This window comes from Engystomops pustulosus, chromosome 1 (genome assembly GCF_040894005.1).
Source record: "Engystomops pustulosus chromosome 1, aEngPut4.maternal, whole genome shotgun sequence".
Classification (NCBI taxonomy): domain Eukaryota; kingdom Metazoa; phylum Chordata; class Amphibia; order Anura; family Leptodactylidae; genus Engystomops; species Engystomops pustulosus.
The window spans coordinates 238,821,237-238,838,105 of NC_092411.1; the positions used below are offsets into that span (position 1 = coordinate 238,821,237).

Sequence of the window (16,869 nt, forward strand, 5' to 3'; positions counted from 1 at the left end):
ACATTTACTTACCTGGTCCCTCAGAGTTACCAAAAGTGCATTGTCCGACGACAATGCACTGTGCTGCGATTCACGAAGCTTGTGCGCTCGATATCCTGCATGTGTCGCTTCCCTGCTAAGGTCCGACGGAGTTCACCATCTTTTTCCTGGTGTATGTAAGTGCATTGGATGTGAGACAATTTGAATCTTAAATCCCACGCTCAGTCCGCATCATTCGGATCGTCTGACGGCACGCCCCCTGATTTCTGTCGCATGAAAGCCGGCGCCGCTGATCCAAAATCCTACCGTGTGCGACACAATCTCAAATCCTGAAAATGTTGGGAAGTCTGACAGAAATGCAATCCGCGGACCCTCAGTAAATAAGCCCCATAATGTACAATACCCAATGTTTTTTATTACTTAGATGGTATAAATGCAGCCTTTGTAGAAGATGTAAAAAGAATCATCATAGGTGCAGATGCTGTGTGCAACCATTGGCATCTTTCTAAAAGTTTTTAACTCAACTGTTCTATGTATAATTTTTTTGCCATTTCTTTTCTCCAAAAAACTTGAACATACCAGCAATAAAATTGGCAGGTTCCAGGACTTAAGGAATCTACACCTTATTATGTGATCTTGAGAAATATCTGGCAAGGTACAAGCATATCTTCTTTTCTGCACATATCAATGAAGACATTTCCTAAACGTAGTTGTGCAGACTCTATAATTAAATGGGTATTCCCATCTGGGCATTCACACTTTATTTAATTCATCTTCCCTTTATGTATATTTTTTCAATTGGATGTTATTGAAAAAGTGTACCTGTGTAAATATTATTCAACATAAATGTAGCCATAATGTCCATTATTATTATTATTATTTATAGAGCACCTTTAATTGCATAATTCTACAATCAATAAGGGATTGACATGCATTACGTAAATACAAATTCAAAAACTGAAACAGTTGAGAGGAGGACCCTTTCCGTGAAAGCTCACAACTATATGGAAGGGAAGATGGAATCATAAGGTGAGGGAGCAGTGCAGTTAATGTTTGCTGTAGGCAATCCTGAACAGGTGGGCTTTCAGGTTACATTTGAAGGTTTGAAAAGTTGGGGGCCGTCTTACACATTTTGGTAGAGAGCTCCAGAGTTGTGAGAAGAACATATTTTTAATAAAGTGAAGCAGAAGGTCCTGTGAAGAACGGAAATTACATATGGGATGGTATTGGCTGATTCGTTCATAGATATATGAAGGGGACAGGTTGTGGATCACTTTGTAAGTCATTGTAAATATTTTAAACTGAATTCATTGTACAATCGTAAACCAGTGGAGAGACTGGCAGAGAGAGGAGGCAGAGGAGAAGCAATAAGATGGATGGATAAGCAAAGCAGCAGAGTTAAAGATAGTTTCGAAGGGCGCTAGAGAGTCAGCTGAGAGACCACAGAGGAGAATATTGCCGTAGACCAAGTGGGATATGATTTTTGAGTTTTTGAGATGGAGGTGGCAGGTAATAGTAGGGGACAGGATGTGAGGCTTTAAGACCATCTGTAAAGTATGATCAGTCCCTTTTAGGAAGGGGATATATGTATATATATATATGTATATATGTATTTTATAGTGTAATTGGATATGTTTTAATATATATTTTTCTTTGTGGTGTAGTAGATTACGGTATGATTATTTCTCACTATAATGCCGAGCTCCAGTGGTCTAAACTGCTCTGTGTCTTCCCTGTCTTGCTCTACACCAGATATCTGAACAAGCAATAATGCTGATTGGCTTGGATGATTATGCCCTTAGTGCTATGGCCTCAGTGCCCTTTGCTGATGTCACAACCAGTAAGTCCCACCCACTTCAAGAGAAGCTGAGAGGATTTTATAGATAGGGCTCAGGATAAGGAGAAGACTCTCTCCAGTTTGCTAAAATAATTTTTTTCAAGTAACTTTACAGTTACACTTTAAAAGATAAAGTAGAGTTAAAGAAGACTACAAGGCAGCAGACTTTGTGTACTGGTGAGAGTGTGGAACCATGGATTCTAATTGTGAGACCAGGTAAAAGGGACACATTAGGTGGAAGAAAGATTATTACTTCTGTTTTGCCCATGTTTAGTTTTAGAAAATGGGAAGAGAAGGAGGATATGGATGAAGAAATAAGATATATGTGCCAGAAATGAAGATCAGTATGTTATCTGCATAGAAGTGGTATTGAATGCTATGGGACTTAAGGATCTGTCCCAGGCCATAGGAAGGGAAATGGAGAAGAGTATGGTCCCAAGACAGAGCCTTGAGGAATGCCAATAGAGAGGGTATGGAGTAAACAGGTGGTATGAGAGTGATGGACACTGAACATCTGGTTGGTGAGGAAATCCTTGAAAGGACCAGGTCAGTGAAAGAAAAGGAATTATACAGTTGCAGAAGAAGAGAAAGGTCAACAGTTTCAAAGGCAAAGGACAAATTAAGGCTGCACACTAATATATATCAGCCGGGCCATAGCCGGGTGGACAAAAGTCTGGCACCATGGAGAGGCTTAGGGTTGACCCCTCCTTTCTCCATAGAGATACACCACGCACAGTGCTGTAATATGAGGAAAGATAGGACATTTCCTATCTTTTCTCCCATGTTTGGAGTGGTAAGGTGTCACACGTGTGCAGAACCGTACTGCTCTGTACTGATTTGTGCACCCATTGCCGGCCTACATCGTCCGTATATACATCCCCCAACAGTCGTGTGAATGTAGCTTAAGAAGGAGGAGAACAGAGTAGTGGTGTTTTGCCTTGGCAGAAAGTAGGTCATTGGAGACTTTGGTTAAGGCAGTGTCAATGGAGTGGTTAAGTCACCTCCACATCAGCAGGATAGGATGGCTTTGTGAGATGCAATAATGCCCAACCATTTCATATACAAAGTCACTTTTTGTATGTGAAATTAATCTCTGAACCCATTATTCAATTGACCTTCAAAATGTCACAGGGGCAGTGACAAGTAGCACTAAGATGTCCTCTCCGGGCTTATTTTACTTTAGCTGCTGAAGGTAACTCATAATAATGTACTTTTACCCATGGGACTTTAATCAGTGGGGATGAAGCCAATATATAGAAGAACAAAGTTGCATTTTATCACTGTCCTGCATTAATAATTCCTTTATGTATATAACACTCACAGATTATGCAGCACTACACAGAGCTTGCCAAATCAGTCTGCATTAGTGGTTGGTGGCAGCTTTTGGGACTACATAATCATGACATGATCCCATTTATACTCATGACAGTTCACACAGGAGGACATTTGTGTTGCAGACATTATGATGGATACACCCTTAAAATTGTACATTTCCTCCAGAAGTCTGGACATTGAAAAGGGGCAACATTTTCAGTAAAGGGGCGGATTAAGGATGAGTCAATAAATATGTTAAGAATGCTAATAGGTACAAACAGTGTATTCTTAGACGACATTAACAATGTGACAAATGTATTATCAAGTATAAGTGACTTTACTTTAAAATTTAAAATGATTTGGTCCAGACATTACTAATAATCTCTGCTAATTATTTCCATGAATAAATTAAATGCATAAATTATAGGACATAAATGTTAATGCATGACAAAACCTTTTGAAATCTGTAATTTGTACACAGCAATTTGATAAAAATAAATTAATAAATAACATATCATGCATAAAATATGGTAAGTGTTGCTCTCTCAGCAAGTAATTGACAAAAAATTAAAATATCTGTTGATGTGGAAAATGTTGTCAGATGGTGGACACATACTGAGATGCTAAAAGTATAGTAAGATCATGTCACAGCGAGACACCAAGCAGCTGTCAGTTAAAAGAAAGTTTCTGAATGAATGAAGACGATAATATTACAATCAGATGAATAATTAAAAACCAATGTAATGATTAGAATGAATGTATTTGTCATATGAGCATTTCAATGAGAAGTTCAAATCCATTGCTAGGGTCTATCTTATAAAAAGACTGTCAAAGGACGTTAAATGGAAATATTACTTACTACTGAAAATAATAAAACAAGCAGTCTATGAAATTCCAATTTTATGTATTTTACCTGTTGAAGGAAAACATAAACATTTCCAATGCCAGACCCCTTGTGATCACTGAGACCCCCCACCAATTAGCAAGTTAGGTCCTATCTTATGGATAGCGCCTAACTTGGTTTATGGGAAAACCCCTTCAAACAAAACAAATAACTCACTGTGACATTGCCAGCATTCAGTAATAGAGCCATATATTCCCTTATAGAATTCCCTTGAAGGGGTGATTTAGGAGTGCTGCCATAACTGGAGATACATCTCCTAGAAGCATGGCAGAGGAAAATCCTGTATATGTTTACCACTACTTTCAGGAGTTATGTTGAAGGTGAGGAAGAAGGTGATGAAGAAGTCGCCCTGTTGCCATTTGGTCAGAGTAATCAGAGTTATCTAGATGGTAATGAAATAAAATGTAGTTTAATAAAATCTGTCTGTACTGACCATTAGCTCTGCTGAACCAATCTTGACAGCTGGGATGTCTGAAAGTTGTAGATTCCCCCTATAACTCTGTGAATGCGAGAATATGCTTTTCAGTGTTGTGTAGAATATGTTCTTCTGTGTGTTAGCCCTTCCTTCAAAGATCTTTCTTTACCTATTCCTGAAGAGAGGAAAAGGGGCCATCCTCAATGCCTAAAGAAAAAGGTGGATCTACCATTGCCATAGTCACGGATTCTTTACTATAAGAGCAGTTAGACTATGGTATTCTCTGCCACAGGAGGCTGTTATGTCAGATACATTGTATATATTGAAGAGAGGCCTGGGCACTTTATTGAGAACATGAAAGGGGTGTTCCCATTTCAGCATATACATGATATTATTTGTACAATGAAAAGTTATAAAATTGTGCAATATTCTTTTTGTATCAATTCCTTGCAGTTTTCTAGATCTCTGCTTGTCATTCTATAGAAAGCTTCCTTTTTTATTTCCAGTGGACAGAAATCTTTCCATGGTAAGAAAGGTGTATGGCTCGTTATATCACACAGCTCTGATTACTCTCTGTGATACTAACGTGCACCTATGTGACAATGGTCAGAATTTTATCCACTGGAAGTAAACATAGAAGCTTAATTTGCCAAAATGGAAATACCCTTTCAATATCACAAGTTATGGGGGAAAAAAAAAACATTTGTTTAATCTTATAGGTTGGACTTTCTGGACCTTTAGCTTTTTCTAACTTTATATACAATGATATTATTATACTATAGAAAAAAATCAAAATTTTCGCATTTTGAATATTGTTCGTCATGGTATTAGCAGAAGGTTTTGATCACACCTTCTAGTCTCTGTCTTAAAAAATACATTCCGTTCAAATGATATATTTTTTTTTAACAAGCTACAAAATTTCTTGAATAAGTAGACATGTTTACACTTGGCATCTTAATGAATAATCTAACCTTTTATGTGGTAAGTCTCTGTGAAGCAATTCATTTTAATAAAAAATGTCAACAAGCAATAGGAATCAAACTTGAAGCTTAATACATTACAATTGCATCTATGGCAATGATGGCAATTTTGCTGGACTTAGGTGAGAGGACTTAAGAATTCACTGTATGAAGTACAAGAATTACAAGATTTTAATTAAAAATGATTATTTGACATTCTCAACTGTGAGAAACATGGGATCTGAATAATGATAAATGTACTTTGTCTGAAACAGTAGGCCAAATGTCAAGCTAAAGTTTAACTAACTTTGGGTGATCTCATTTATAATTATATACGATGATATATTTGGTCATTAATAATGAAACATTATATTGTTTTAACTTTGTTCTGAGTATGTGCTACCTCTCAAAATGCATAATTTTCCACCCAAAGTTCCAAGAAGGGAAAAGGGTACTCAGATAAAGTTAAAAATTTTCAAAATTTTATGGATATTGAATGCATCAGCAATGTGTCAATTCAGTAAAGAAGTGTTTCCATTTCAGCAAATAAATCTTGTTTGTACAATGAAAATTTTACAACTTAACAAAAATACTTTCTATATCAATTACTCTGATTACTCTCTGTGATATATACTGAGCCATGCACCTGTGTGACATCACATGGCCATGGACTGATATTTATCCACAGGAAGCTTCTTATAGAATGACAGAAGTACAGATCTACAAAAGCATGTGAATTCGATACACAAAGTATATTGGAACATTGTATAAGTTTTCATCATATAAACAATTTGATTGCTACAATAGGAACATCGCTATAAGTATAAGATTTTACCAAGTTTTTAGCAACTTTATTAAAAAAAACATCCTAAGTGATGATTTGTATAATAAGACAGCTAAAGGAAAAGAAAGAATGTAATATTTAAAGCAATGAGTATTGTCAGGATCACGGACTTAGGTTCAGGAAGGGAGACTATCGGTTCACACTAGATTGCCCGCTAAAAGCTCTCCATCCCCCAGAACCTGAGGGATTTTAGTTGCCACCTTTTGTCATATATAAGACTTAAGAGACATCGCACACAGATTATGCCCAAATACAATATTACCCTCAGAAATAAATCTATTAATTTAGGTAATGTCTCTTCTGAGTTAGATTGTTAGAACACAAGAAGGCTCCTATTAAATTGAAGATTTAATATCAAAAAGGTCAGTGCTTACAAACAAAAGGGGTTATAATACAAAAAGGTTAACAAATTATATAGACAAATTCCTGCAATGCAAAAATAACAGTTTGATAACATAAAGGGATAAAAACAGAATTTAATACATTATGTGATGTTATAAGTCTGGTGCCTCGGGAAGCAGAAGTAAGTGATGAATCTATCTGCTAGGGATCACCAAAGAATGGCCAATTACTATCTACCAAGTTCTACCTAAGTATGATCTTACTATCCCCCATAACCCCTTGCCTGTGGTGATACAAAGGAGGCTTGGAATATGGTAATTTCCTTGGTAATTATTATAATTTATTATGTTGTATGTTTAAGATACCTGTGTGCCTCAGAATCTTATCTTGGCATGCAGGCATACTACACACTTGGTCTTTCATCCATCTTTTCTCTCATGATGTTCCGCATACAGGCCGGGTTACATTCAAGATAGGGTCTGTAGGTTTGTTCTTAAGTTGAATTTGTATGTAAGTCAGAACTGTATATTTTAGCATTGTAATCCTAGCCAGAACTTTTTTAGTCTCTGTGACAACTGGATTTTAAAAATGTTGGATTGTCATAAGAACCAGGATTAACACTAAAGCTTCATTACAGACACCTGTGATAACTGTTATATCTGATTATTGTAGCCTAGGACTAAAGTACAGTAAATTACCAACACCCAGAGGTCCGTTTGTAACTAGGGGTCGTATGTAAGTCAGGTGTTCTTAAGTAGGGGACCTTCTGTATATACAAATCATGAGGATTTCAGTACTAATATTTTGGTAGGTATTTAATTGCTTCCTGTTGCTGTATAGCTTTTTGTTTGTCTTCAACACAGAAGCAGCAGAGATATGGCTGGAGTTATTAGGGAAAAGTATGTGGTTGAAATATGAATTATGCCACATATTTCTTTGATGTGTATAGCAAGAGTAATTTTTCTAGCACATATAAGGTCACTACCTCTTGATGACTTCACTAATGGATGTATAAGCATCCTGGTCTGAAATGGAGGAGTGTTAGAGGGGAGGGGTGCCAACCTCTTCTAAATTTTGAGATATTCCTATTTTTTACTTTACAAGTATGATTACATTTATTGTTCTGTGTTAGACCGGAATGAACAAATTTGAGATATGACAATGCTTTGGTCTTCTAGATGTATAAATTTAGGCATCTCTTTCAAATCTTTAGGCATTTTTTTAGGCTTTTCTATTACAAACTAAACGTGCAATAGATTTCTATTGGTTTCTGCTAAACAGTAAACAAAATAACCTTCAATAAAGCATTAAAAATTGCACAATGTTTCATACGAATCTGACCTAAAGTCTGCTTTTCTGTAGATTCAATCATTATTTACCTTTTTAACAGCTAAGCAGGGATCGGTATGACAGGAGGGAGAGAACATAAAGCAGTTTGTTACCAGGTTAGGAAGCAGACTCACTCAATTTCTGTGTTTGCCCAAAACTTAAAATGACTTTTGCTTTGCAACACGGCAGGGAAATGAATAATGCTGCCCATGGCTTTTTGCATCCATTTCTATGACTTCTTGTTCCCTCTTTACCAAGTAAACAAAACAAAATAAGGAAACAAGAAGAACATCTAATAAGACACTCTTCACTGTTGGCTCCATATTACACTTCGCTAAGTTAAGGACACTTTTACGGTATAGAAATAAGTCAGTCTGATACAAGACTTTCACAGATTAACTAATGATTTATGACATTCAAGCTTTTGCATGGATAAGCCAAAATAGACACTGAAAGCAGCCTTATGTGTTCTGTCAAATCTCTGCAAATACACTGATGATGAAATACAATGTAATCCCAGTGATTCCAGTATCAAGTTTCGTAATATATTTTTTTTTATATTACAGATTAGGAGAAATAGCTTTACTTGAAAATCACTTCGTAAATTGCCTTGTTTGTGATTGTGCCGGATGACAGAATAAATGTATCCAGCTATTTTTAAGATTATCAAGGGATATAACTATGGTGACAAGGATCTATCGCCAGAAGCTCTAGCTCACAAATGTCACAAGCAATTTAAGAATCAATCAAACCTTTATACTGTTACAGTGGAATAAAACAGTCTATCATAAACTATATGAGTAGAAACTCTTCATTCCTTGGTAAGGACAATGTAGCTTATCCGGGAATGACAAAACCAAAGTAATAAAACGGGTGGTATGGGCATAGATTGTACTGGATCCCCCCGTTGTATAAATTAATCTCACCAAAAAATTGAAAAACACAACATCTAAAGTATATTACGTATAATACAAAACAATCTTTATTGAGAAAAAATAGTGCATCACAATGCACCAGCAGCAATACAATATAAAAACAACAGAGAGTGCCGCATAATATAAAGTTGATAAAACCAATGGAACAAATAGAAACTGGTAAGTGTAGCCTATTAACAGTCACAACCTAAGTAGGAATTGTAAACAGAGGAAGAACGTCCCTCACATAAGAGCAGTAATGTTACCTATACCAGTAGGAAGGCACACGCTGTACACCCCGACACGTGTTTCGCACTTAGCTTTTTCAAGGGGAGTGTGACTCCCCTTGAAAAAGCTAAGTGCGAAACACGTGTCGGGGTGTACAGCGTGTGCCTTCCTACTGGTATAGGTAACATTACTGCTCTTATGTGAGGGACGTTCTTCCTCTGTTTACAATTCCTACTTAGGTTGTGACTGTTAATAGGCTACACTTACCAGTTTCTATTTGTTCCATTGGTTTTATCAACTTTATATTATGCGGCACTCTCTGTTGTTTTTATATTGTATTGCTGCTGGTGCATTGTGATGCACTATTTTTTCTCAATAAAGATTGTTTTGTATTATACGTAATATACTTTAGATGTTGTGTTTTTCAATTTTTTGGTGAGATTATCCGGGAATGAGCTGATTTCCTTCAGACAATTTTTATAGCTGGAAATTGTTGGAACTAGATAAAAAGAAAATTAGTAGGAATAGTAGATACTTTACTTATCTTCTCGGAATAGCATCTCACATGCAGAATGTTGAAACTAATCCAAAGAATCATAAAACAACTTATAGGTGTAATGGATAATCACATTAAAACTTTTAAATGGGTCATTTATGCTGAAGCTTAACCAGGGTCAATGGCTTCTTTGTGAAAACAGAGGGCTCTTCATATGGTGTCTCCTGAGCCATTTTTAACTCAATAAAGCACATGCTCTGATAAAGGCAGCTTACTGCCCTAGCTTTGAAAACTTCCACAAGGTTAAATTTTCACAGCCATGTTGTGAGGTTGGCGTTTGATGGCACTGTTTTCAGTATTTACAGACAGAGCCCATGTGATATCTAATGTCCAGTTTTACCATTTCTTATGCAATTATACCCTGCTTTATGGCATTTCAAGACATATGCCACACATTTTCTGTAGTGGCAACCTTTACAATGCCTTTTTTTTTCATGTTTACCTTATTCTCTTTTATATAATCTCAGTATGATAGACTCCAAGGCCTGTCATTTTATCCAGAGGAATTCACTTAGATATCATCAGTAAAACCCCCATATACTGTAGTGTAAATCACCCTCCTTCCCCTAGAAATTATATTAAAAAAAATCATAGAGATGTTAGGTATCGTCACATCCCAAAAAGCCTGATCTATCAAAATATAAATATGTTTATTTCCAGCAGTGAATCCCGTAACGGAAAATAGTCCAAATTGCCACTTTTTCGTCATTGGAATAAAAACTGATCAAAAGATCGTACAGACCTCAAAATGGTAGCAATAAAAACATCATCTGCATCCTGAAATTACACTGCACAGATCTGTATACTGTAGCATGAAAATTATGGCAAAGTTAAGACATTTTTTGGTAAACAAGGTTTTAGTTCTTTAAAATCTACCAAAACAAAACCTTTACAAATTTGGCATTCATATGATTGCCTCAAATCAAAGAATAAAGTAGAGGTGCTATTTGAACCACATATCGAAAGCAAAAAAAACCCCACAGAGCCGACCAGAAAATGACACAAATTTTTTTTTGACAATTTTTGTCAAACTGGTAGTGGTTTATTAGGTCAATTTCTGCTGAAAGGGTCCCTTTAATGCTCTTCCTAATGTGGGAAGTACATGTTAATTAGAATGCATATACTCATGTTGTGACTGCAAGTAGCTAAGTTCAACACAAGATACAGTTAAGTTTTTTGGGAAATTCATTCTTACGAGTTTGATTTTTACACAAGAGAATCCCATTGTTTGATTCATGGAATATAAAATAACGTATATACTCGACTATAAGCCACCCCAAGTATAAGCTGAGGCCCCTAATTTTACCACAAAAACCTGGGAAAACCGATTAACTTGAGTATAAGCCGAGGGTGGGAAATGAATTGGTCACAGCCTCAGCCCCAGTATATAGCCTGCCAGACCCTGCTCAATAGTATATAGCCAGCACCTGTCCCCCAGTATAAAGCCTGCCAGCCCATATCCCCCAGTAAATAGCCAGCCCCCTGCCCCGGTATATAGCCAGCAGCGGGGGAAGCCAGAAAGGTGAGTTTTTAAAATATATATTTTTTACTCGAGTATAAGCCGAGTTTGGATTTTCAGCACATTTTTTTGTGCTGGAAAAACTAGGCTTATACTCAAGTATATATGGTAGAGATTCTTTGAAAACAAACGATTACATGATTTATTAAACAGTTAGTATCTTGCCTTGATGTACAGTTTTGTACTGACATTAGACCCTTAAGTCCTGTACTTTTTTATATTATTATTCTGAATGTAAAAGAATTGTTATGAAACAGGATTATGAACAGTCTCTACTGATGATTCATTATAATTTTGGCATTTCATTTTTCATGGAATTAGCCCTGCGTACTCTATAGTAAATTTTGTGATGAAACTGACACTTTCAATTTCTTTTTGTTTCTGTAAATAGGGTGATAAAATTGGACTTGAAAATCAAACTGTAACCTTGCATTAGGTTATTTAGGTATACGAAATTGGACAGGACTTTTGAAGAGGATCTTATACAGTAGGTAAAGTATACTGTTTAGAAGTGGAAATTACTGTTTATATCCATTCAGCCATCATCAAACAGAATTTCTGCTGCTCTCTAGAAAATAACCAAATATATTTTCTATCTATTACTTCCTAGTTGCATTAATTCATTTGTTCTTGGTCAATAAGAGATTTTAATGGAATAGTCAACACATGACAACTTCAGATCAAAAGGGAATTTTCACTGTATTTTTTTATTGTGCTTTAAGGTATATTATCTTGGCTACTGATATATCAACCTCCTTAGGAGCTAGCAAGGTTTTGCCTTCAGAATGTGAATATTTTTTCTTTTTTTTTTTCAAACTTTGCATTATAAATATTTTAACTTTTTTAATGTTATACACATCCTGAAGTGTGAAGCTGCCAATGATGGAGACTCCTCCTTCGCTTTATCAGTTTGATGCCATGGTCAGTGTTTAAATTTAGACATGCATGAGACTTCATTGGTACCATTCATCGGGTGAATGCTGTTTTTCATCTACTTTCAATAACATTTTTTGGAGATACTGTAACAAAAAAAATCCAATCTTATATTTTATTAGAATTCAACAATATAGATTTCTGATGTATTCGATTTATTTTCATCTTGGTATGGACTTGATAATATGACTATGTCCTAACTTTTATCTTAAGAAATTTAAACAGGGGATATAAGGGTTTTATTAAATATTTAATAAATAATGACTTTTGTTCTACTTTTCTTCTAGGAGAGGACTAGATCATATGGTTAATTTGATCTCATACAATGCTTAAAAATGTTAATGTTTTGTAGAGCATTATGGCTGTAAACAACATGTCTACTGCAAAACCTAATAGAGGGTTAGACACTTTTGCCTCTAGAAACCCCACTTAGGTCAGTACTTCATAAGGGCTACCAGCTAAAATGTGTAATACATATAGGTAGAATTATAGCAAATAACAATTAGCATTCTATTCATAGTGTATTTTCAATTAAAATTTAATATGCTTTTTAACTTATCTACCAACTTAAATGAGTTGAAGTCCCTGGAGTTTCTATGGCCTTTTAGGCTTTTCTACAATATTTTGAAAATAAATTAGATGACCAGATATTGCCCTAAGCTTAAATGACTTCATCCATAGTAATAAACCATGCCATCGACTTCAATTCTGAAGTGTGTTGAAGATAATAAAATATGACTTTTGCATAATTTATTGCATAACATTTAATACTTGACTTGCCATTCCACTTTCTACTCTGTGAAGAGGGTTGACGTTGATCAAATAGGTGTATGAATTACATACCAAGCTCTTTGGCAGTGGCATCATATCAGTTATTTTAAGGCCTGCCAAAGATTAAAAAATGATAACTCAGCAGCTCCATATATCTCCAGAGGTAATCTACTCTAAGCAATAGATTCCTGAAAATTATTGAATTCGAAAGCAACTGGCAATGGCAATTACATCGGAACATACAATTAGTGTTATAAGTTAATTTTATGCAAGTTAATTTATTTAATGTTATTTTGATGTGTTAAGGCATTTAAGCTTTACCTATTCATAGTGGTTTTTGTTCTATTGTGTTTTTGGGGGCAGAGAAAACTTTATCTCATAAGAGGGGATGTTTCTTGAGGCTATTTAACATGAGTCAACTTTTCACCATCTACTTTTTTGGAAGATTTTATGTCATTCAGCTACTATGTCGTTCACTATTTTCCATGATGGGGTTGGGGCAAACTGCCTGTCTATATACTGTAAATTGCCAACAAGTCAAGGGCTGTTCAGAGAGGCCCTTAAAATAAGCCTTTAAAATAAGCTGTGGTACATGATACTGCATATAAAATTTAAGGAAACACTAAGAGTGCTGAACGTTTCCTTACTGGATCCTTTTACATTTTTGTGTTTCTGTTTTTTTACTCCCACTATCCACAAGCCTTACCTTTTTTGTTCCATCTACAAAGACATTTGAGGGCCAGTTATCTTTTGAGACAAAAAATACTTGTACTGGTGAAAGAAAATGTGGTAGAATTGGCAGCATTCCCATTAAAATGAAGGAAAGCCTTCTTTGGACATGATCACCCCAAATGTGGCAAAATTGACAGAATTCCCAAAGAAATGAGAGATAGTCATCCTTGGAAATGACCACTTCTGCTGGAGTGATTGCTCAAAGAAACAAATTGTTTTTGCATTTTAAAGGACCGGGAGTTACTGCATGTCCCACAGCTGTCCTGTGGTAATGTGCCTCAATCCAGGTGGTTGGGTGCCTCAATAGGACATTGCCAGGCAGTGGGGCATAATATCCAAGGACAGTTATAGTGTTTCTAAAGGACCATCAAAGGCATCATTATGGCAAATTGGGGGACATGTATCATAGTTTTGTCTCTCTGTGGTGAATTTTTGAGACATGTGTCAGCTCTTTTTTGCGCCTTATGTAGGATCATGTTTTTTTACTTGTGATACATGTTCAGTCTTGCGTATCCTGGCAGGCGCAAATTTTGGGGTTTTTTTAGACTTTTTGTTGCATATGTCTCAAATCCACATATACACAAGTCACGTGAGGGAGTTATATACAGGAGTGGACACTCCTGTTAATTTTGGATTTGAGGCTGTGTCCTGCATTTTTAAACACTCTAGAGGCTGTGGTCATACATGGTGTAAAGGGTGCAGTCACACATTTTTATTACGTTTTGAAACCTATTACAACAGCTGAGGAGAGGTGATTTGCCTAGTTACATTACTGTTGATATTTTCATTTACATAACACATGCGTTAATGTTGTGTTTTATAAAAGCAAATGTTAACAGTAATTCAATTTGGCAAATCACCTTTCCTCAGCTGTTGTAATTGGTTTCAAAATGCCCTTCCTTAGAGGTAACTAATACCTAAAAAAATTTAAATGCAAAAATTTCTGAATTTTAAAAGAACACGTTACTGTGCAAAATTTGAAACATTTAAAGCGTGTAATAATTCCAATTTACATGTTAAATTAGGGTCACAAGAGCTTACAGTCTATGTCTATCCATCTACAGAATATAATATATATCAGTGATGGTGAACTTTTAGGGGCCGAGTGCCCAAACTGAAGCCCCAAAGCCCCTCATTTATTGTCAGGTGCCAACCAAAAATAAAGCAGTAACTTATTGTTCCCTGTTCTTCAACAAAGATCAATCATACTGGCCTCATGAGGACACCAACATAGTAGAAGAAAAAAAGATGGAAAATTTGCATCATTGCAGCTTCTTTCCAGTGTTCCTTTGTACACAGAGAATCATGGGGCCAGCAAGAGGTTCTCCAAAGATAATTTGACCCTGTCTACACATTCCCCTACAGTCCGATGTAGCCAACTACGTATCACTTTAAAATATCACTGAAAGCAGCATCTTTTAAGTTGTTTGGAACTGAAGGAAAGTCCTTTGAGTCCTGTCTGGTGTGCTGGGGCAATGGCCCGGGTGCCCCCAGAAAGAGCTCGGAGTGCCGCCTCTGGCACCCGTGCCATAGGTTCACCACCACTGATATATATAATAGTCAGAGGAGAAACATGCAAATAGAACCTCCACAAATATAGGTATTAACGAAATGGTGGTTTTTACAGATTATACACAAGACTTTCTGCCCATTACCTCCACCTATTCTATACTGTACTTCTAGTATTCAAGAAAACAGATGTTCAATGTCGTTACATCATCAGGAAATATTGTATAAACATACAGCACATATTAAAATTAGATTATAAATGTCACTTATAGAAGTATATCTCTTCTTTATAAAATAGATTTGAGGTCATGATGAGGTTGTGATAGATGTTATTGCAGTCACTTAGACTGTCTATTTGTAAAAGTATTCACAAAATTAGTCCATATGGTCAATTCAACCTTAAACCTAAGACATAAGAGGGGCCAATAAACAAGGCAATGGAAGCCCAGATGCTGCTGCTGTTTATATATATACGGTTTACGTTTTCCAATTTCCCATCTGTTCCTTGCTGCAGCCAAGGAAACCTTATGAGTGGTCAGTGACATTTGCTTTCCTATCCAAGCACCTCTAGAAGCACACTTACACATTTATAGAGATGAGTCTAGTGCCAAGATTAAATAACACGAATTGAAGTTGCCAGCTTTCTTATTTTTTTTAAATGCCTTTTTCTAGGAAAGAGAAAGAAAAAGTAATGGCATAATGGAAAACAGTAAAACTGTGTATTGATTTGAATAGTTATTCTACACATGGCCCTTACTGACAGCGGCACCTGGGAAGCATTTATCACCTCCTGACAAATTCTGCCTTTGCTTTCTCTTCATTGCTGTATTTGTCTTTCTTGATCTTTTTTAACTATTACAGTAGTGTCTCCCATTAATATTGCCAGACAATTTTCCTTAAGGGAAGAGCTTTTTTCTGTCTAAATAAATACATTGTTAAGTAAATGCCCATGAATCCTTTTATTGCACATCTATCTTTCCAAATCATATTCCTTTTTCTGTTTTAATACTTGAGAAGAGATATATGCAAGAGAAGATATCACATAAATGGACATAAATGTTTTGGGAAATAGTTGACCTTTTTATAATTTTTTTACTGGTGACAAAATGGTGAAAATTATGATTTTTTTAATGTTTTTTAATATTTTAATAGATCAAGTACTTTTGACCCCGAGATGCATCATATGTTTATCTATTTTTCTATCCTGGAAGACATAGTTGTATATTTCCTACAATTCCCCAGTGGAGTATCAATGGAGAGTATCACACTCCTGCTGAGATGGCCTTAAAGGGGTTAAGGATGAAGAACGGACAATGACAACTCTTACAAAATTTTACAGTTCCTCAGTATTAAAATATCGGATATCTTTTCAAGAAGACCATTGTAACTACCTACCTAATACATTGGGACAAGTGTACCTTTGTTTTGGCTTGGCTTATTCTTCTATTTTTGTGACATTTTGTGGTGCATGTGCACTTTTTTGTGCCTAAGACAACCTCTGTTCAAAGTTCTCCATAGTCTATCATGATTACCAAATTGCACCTTATCAAATTTTAGCCTGTTTTTGGTGAGGTTCGAGAAATATTGAAATAATTTAAATCATTTTTTAATCAACAAATCAAATGTTATTTATCTTCATGACTATAATGCATGATCTTGTAATTAGTAGTTACCAAATGGTCATAAAATAATGAATTACATGCATATATTATTTACCCCTCCATTTGCATAATGTGTTGGATAATGATGGTTTGTTATTCACCTATAAATATTCCAAAATGTTA

At 35.7% G+C, this 16,869-nt stretch overlaps 1 protein-coding gene across 12 annotated transcripts in view; it reads right to left on the reverse strand.

The window, feature by feature from the left end:
* Positions 1–16,869, reverse strand: part of SGCZ (sarcoglycan zeta) — a 498,244-nt gene that overhangs the window by 110,285 nt on the left and 371,090 nt on the right. The window contains exon 1 of one of the 12 annotated variants that reach the window (XM_072122108.1): positions 4,191–4,336. The exons of the other annotated variants lie outside the window; for them this stretch is intronic. Coding sequence (XP_071978209.1) covers positions 4,191–4,223 — 33 coding nt within the window. The 5' untranslated portion in view covers positions 4,224–4,336. Of the gene's footprint in view, positions 1–4,190; positions 4,337–16,869 lie in introns of those variants that run through there. 12 annotated transcript variants of the gene reach the window in all.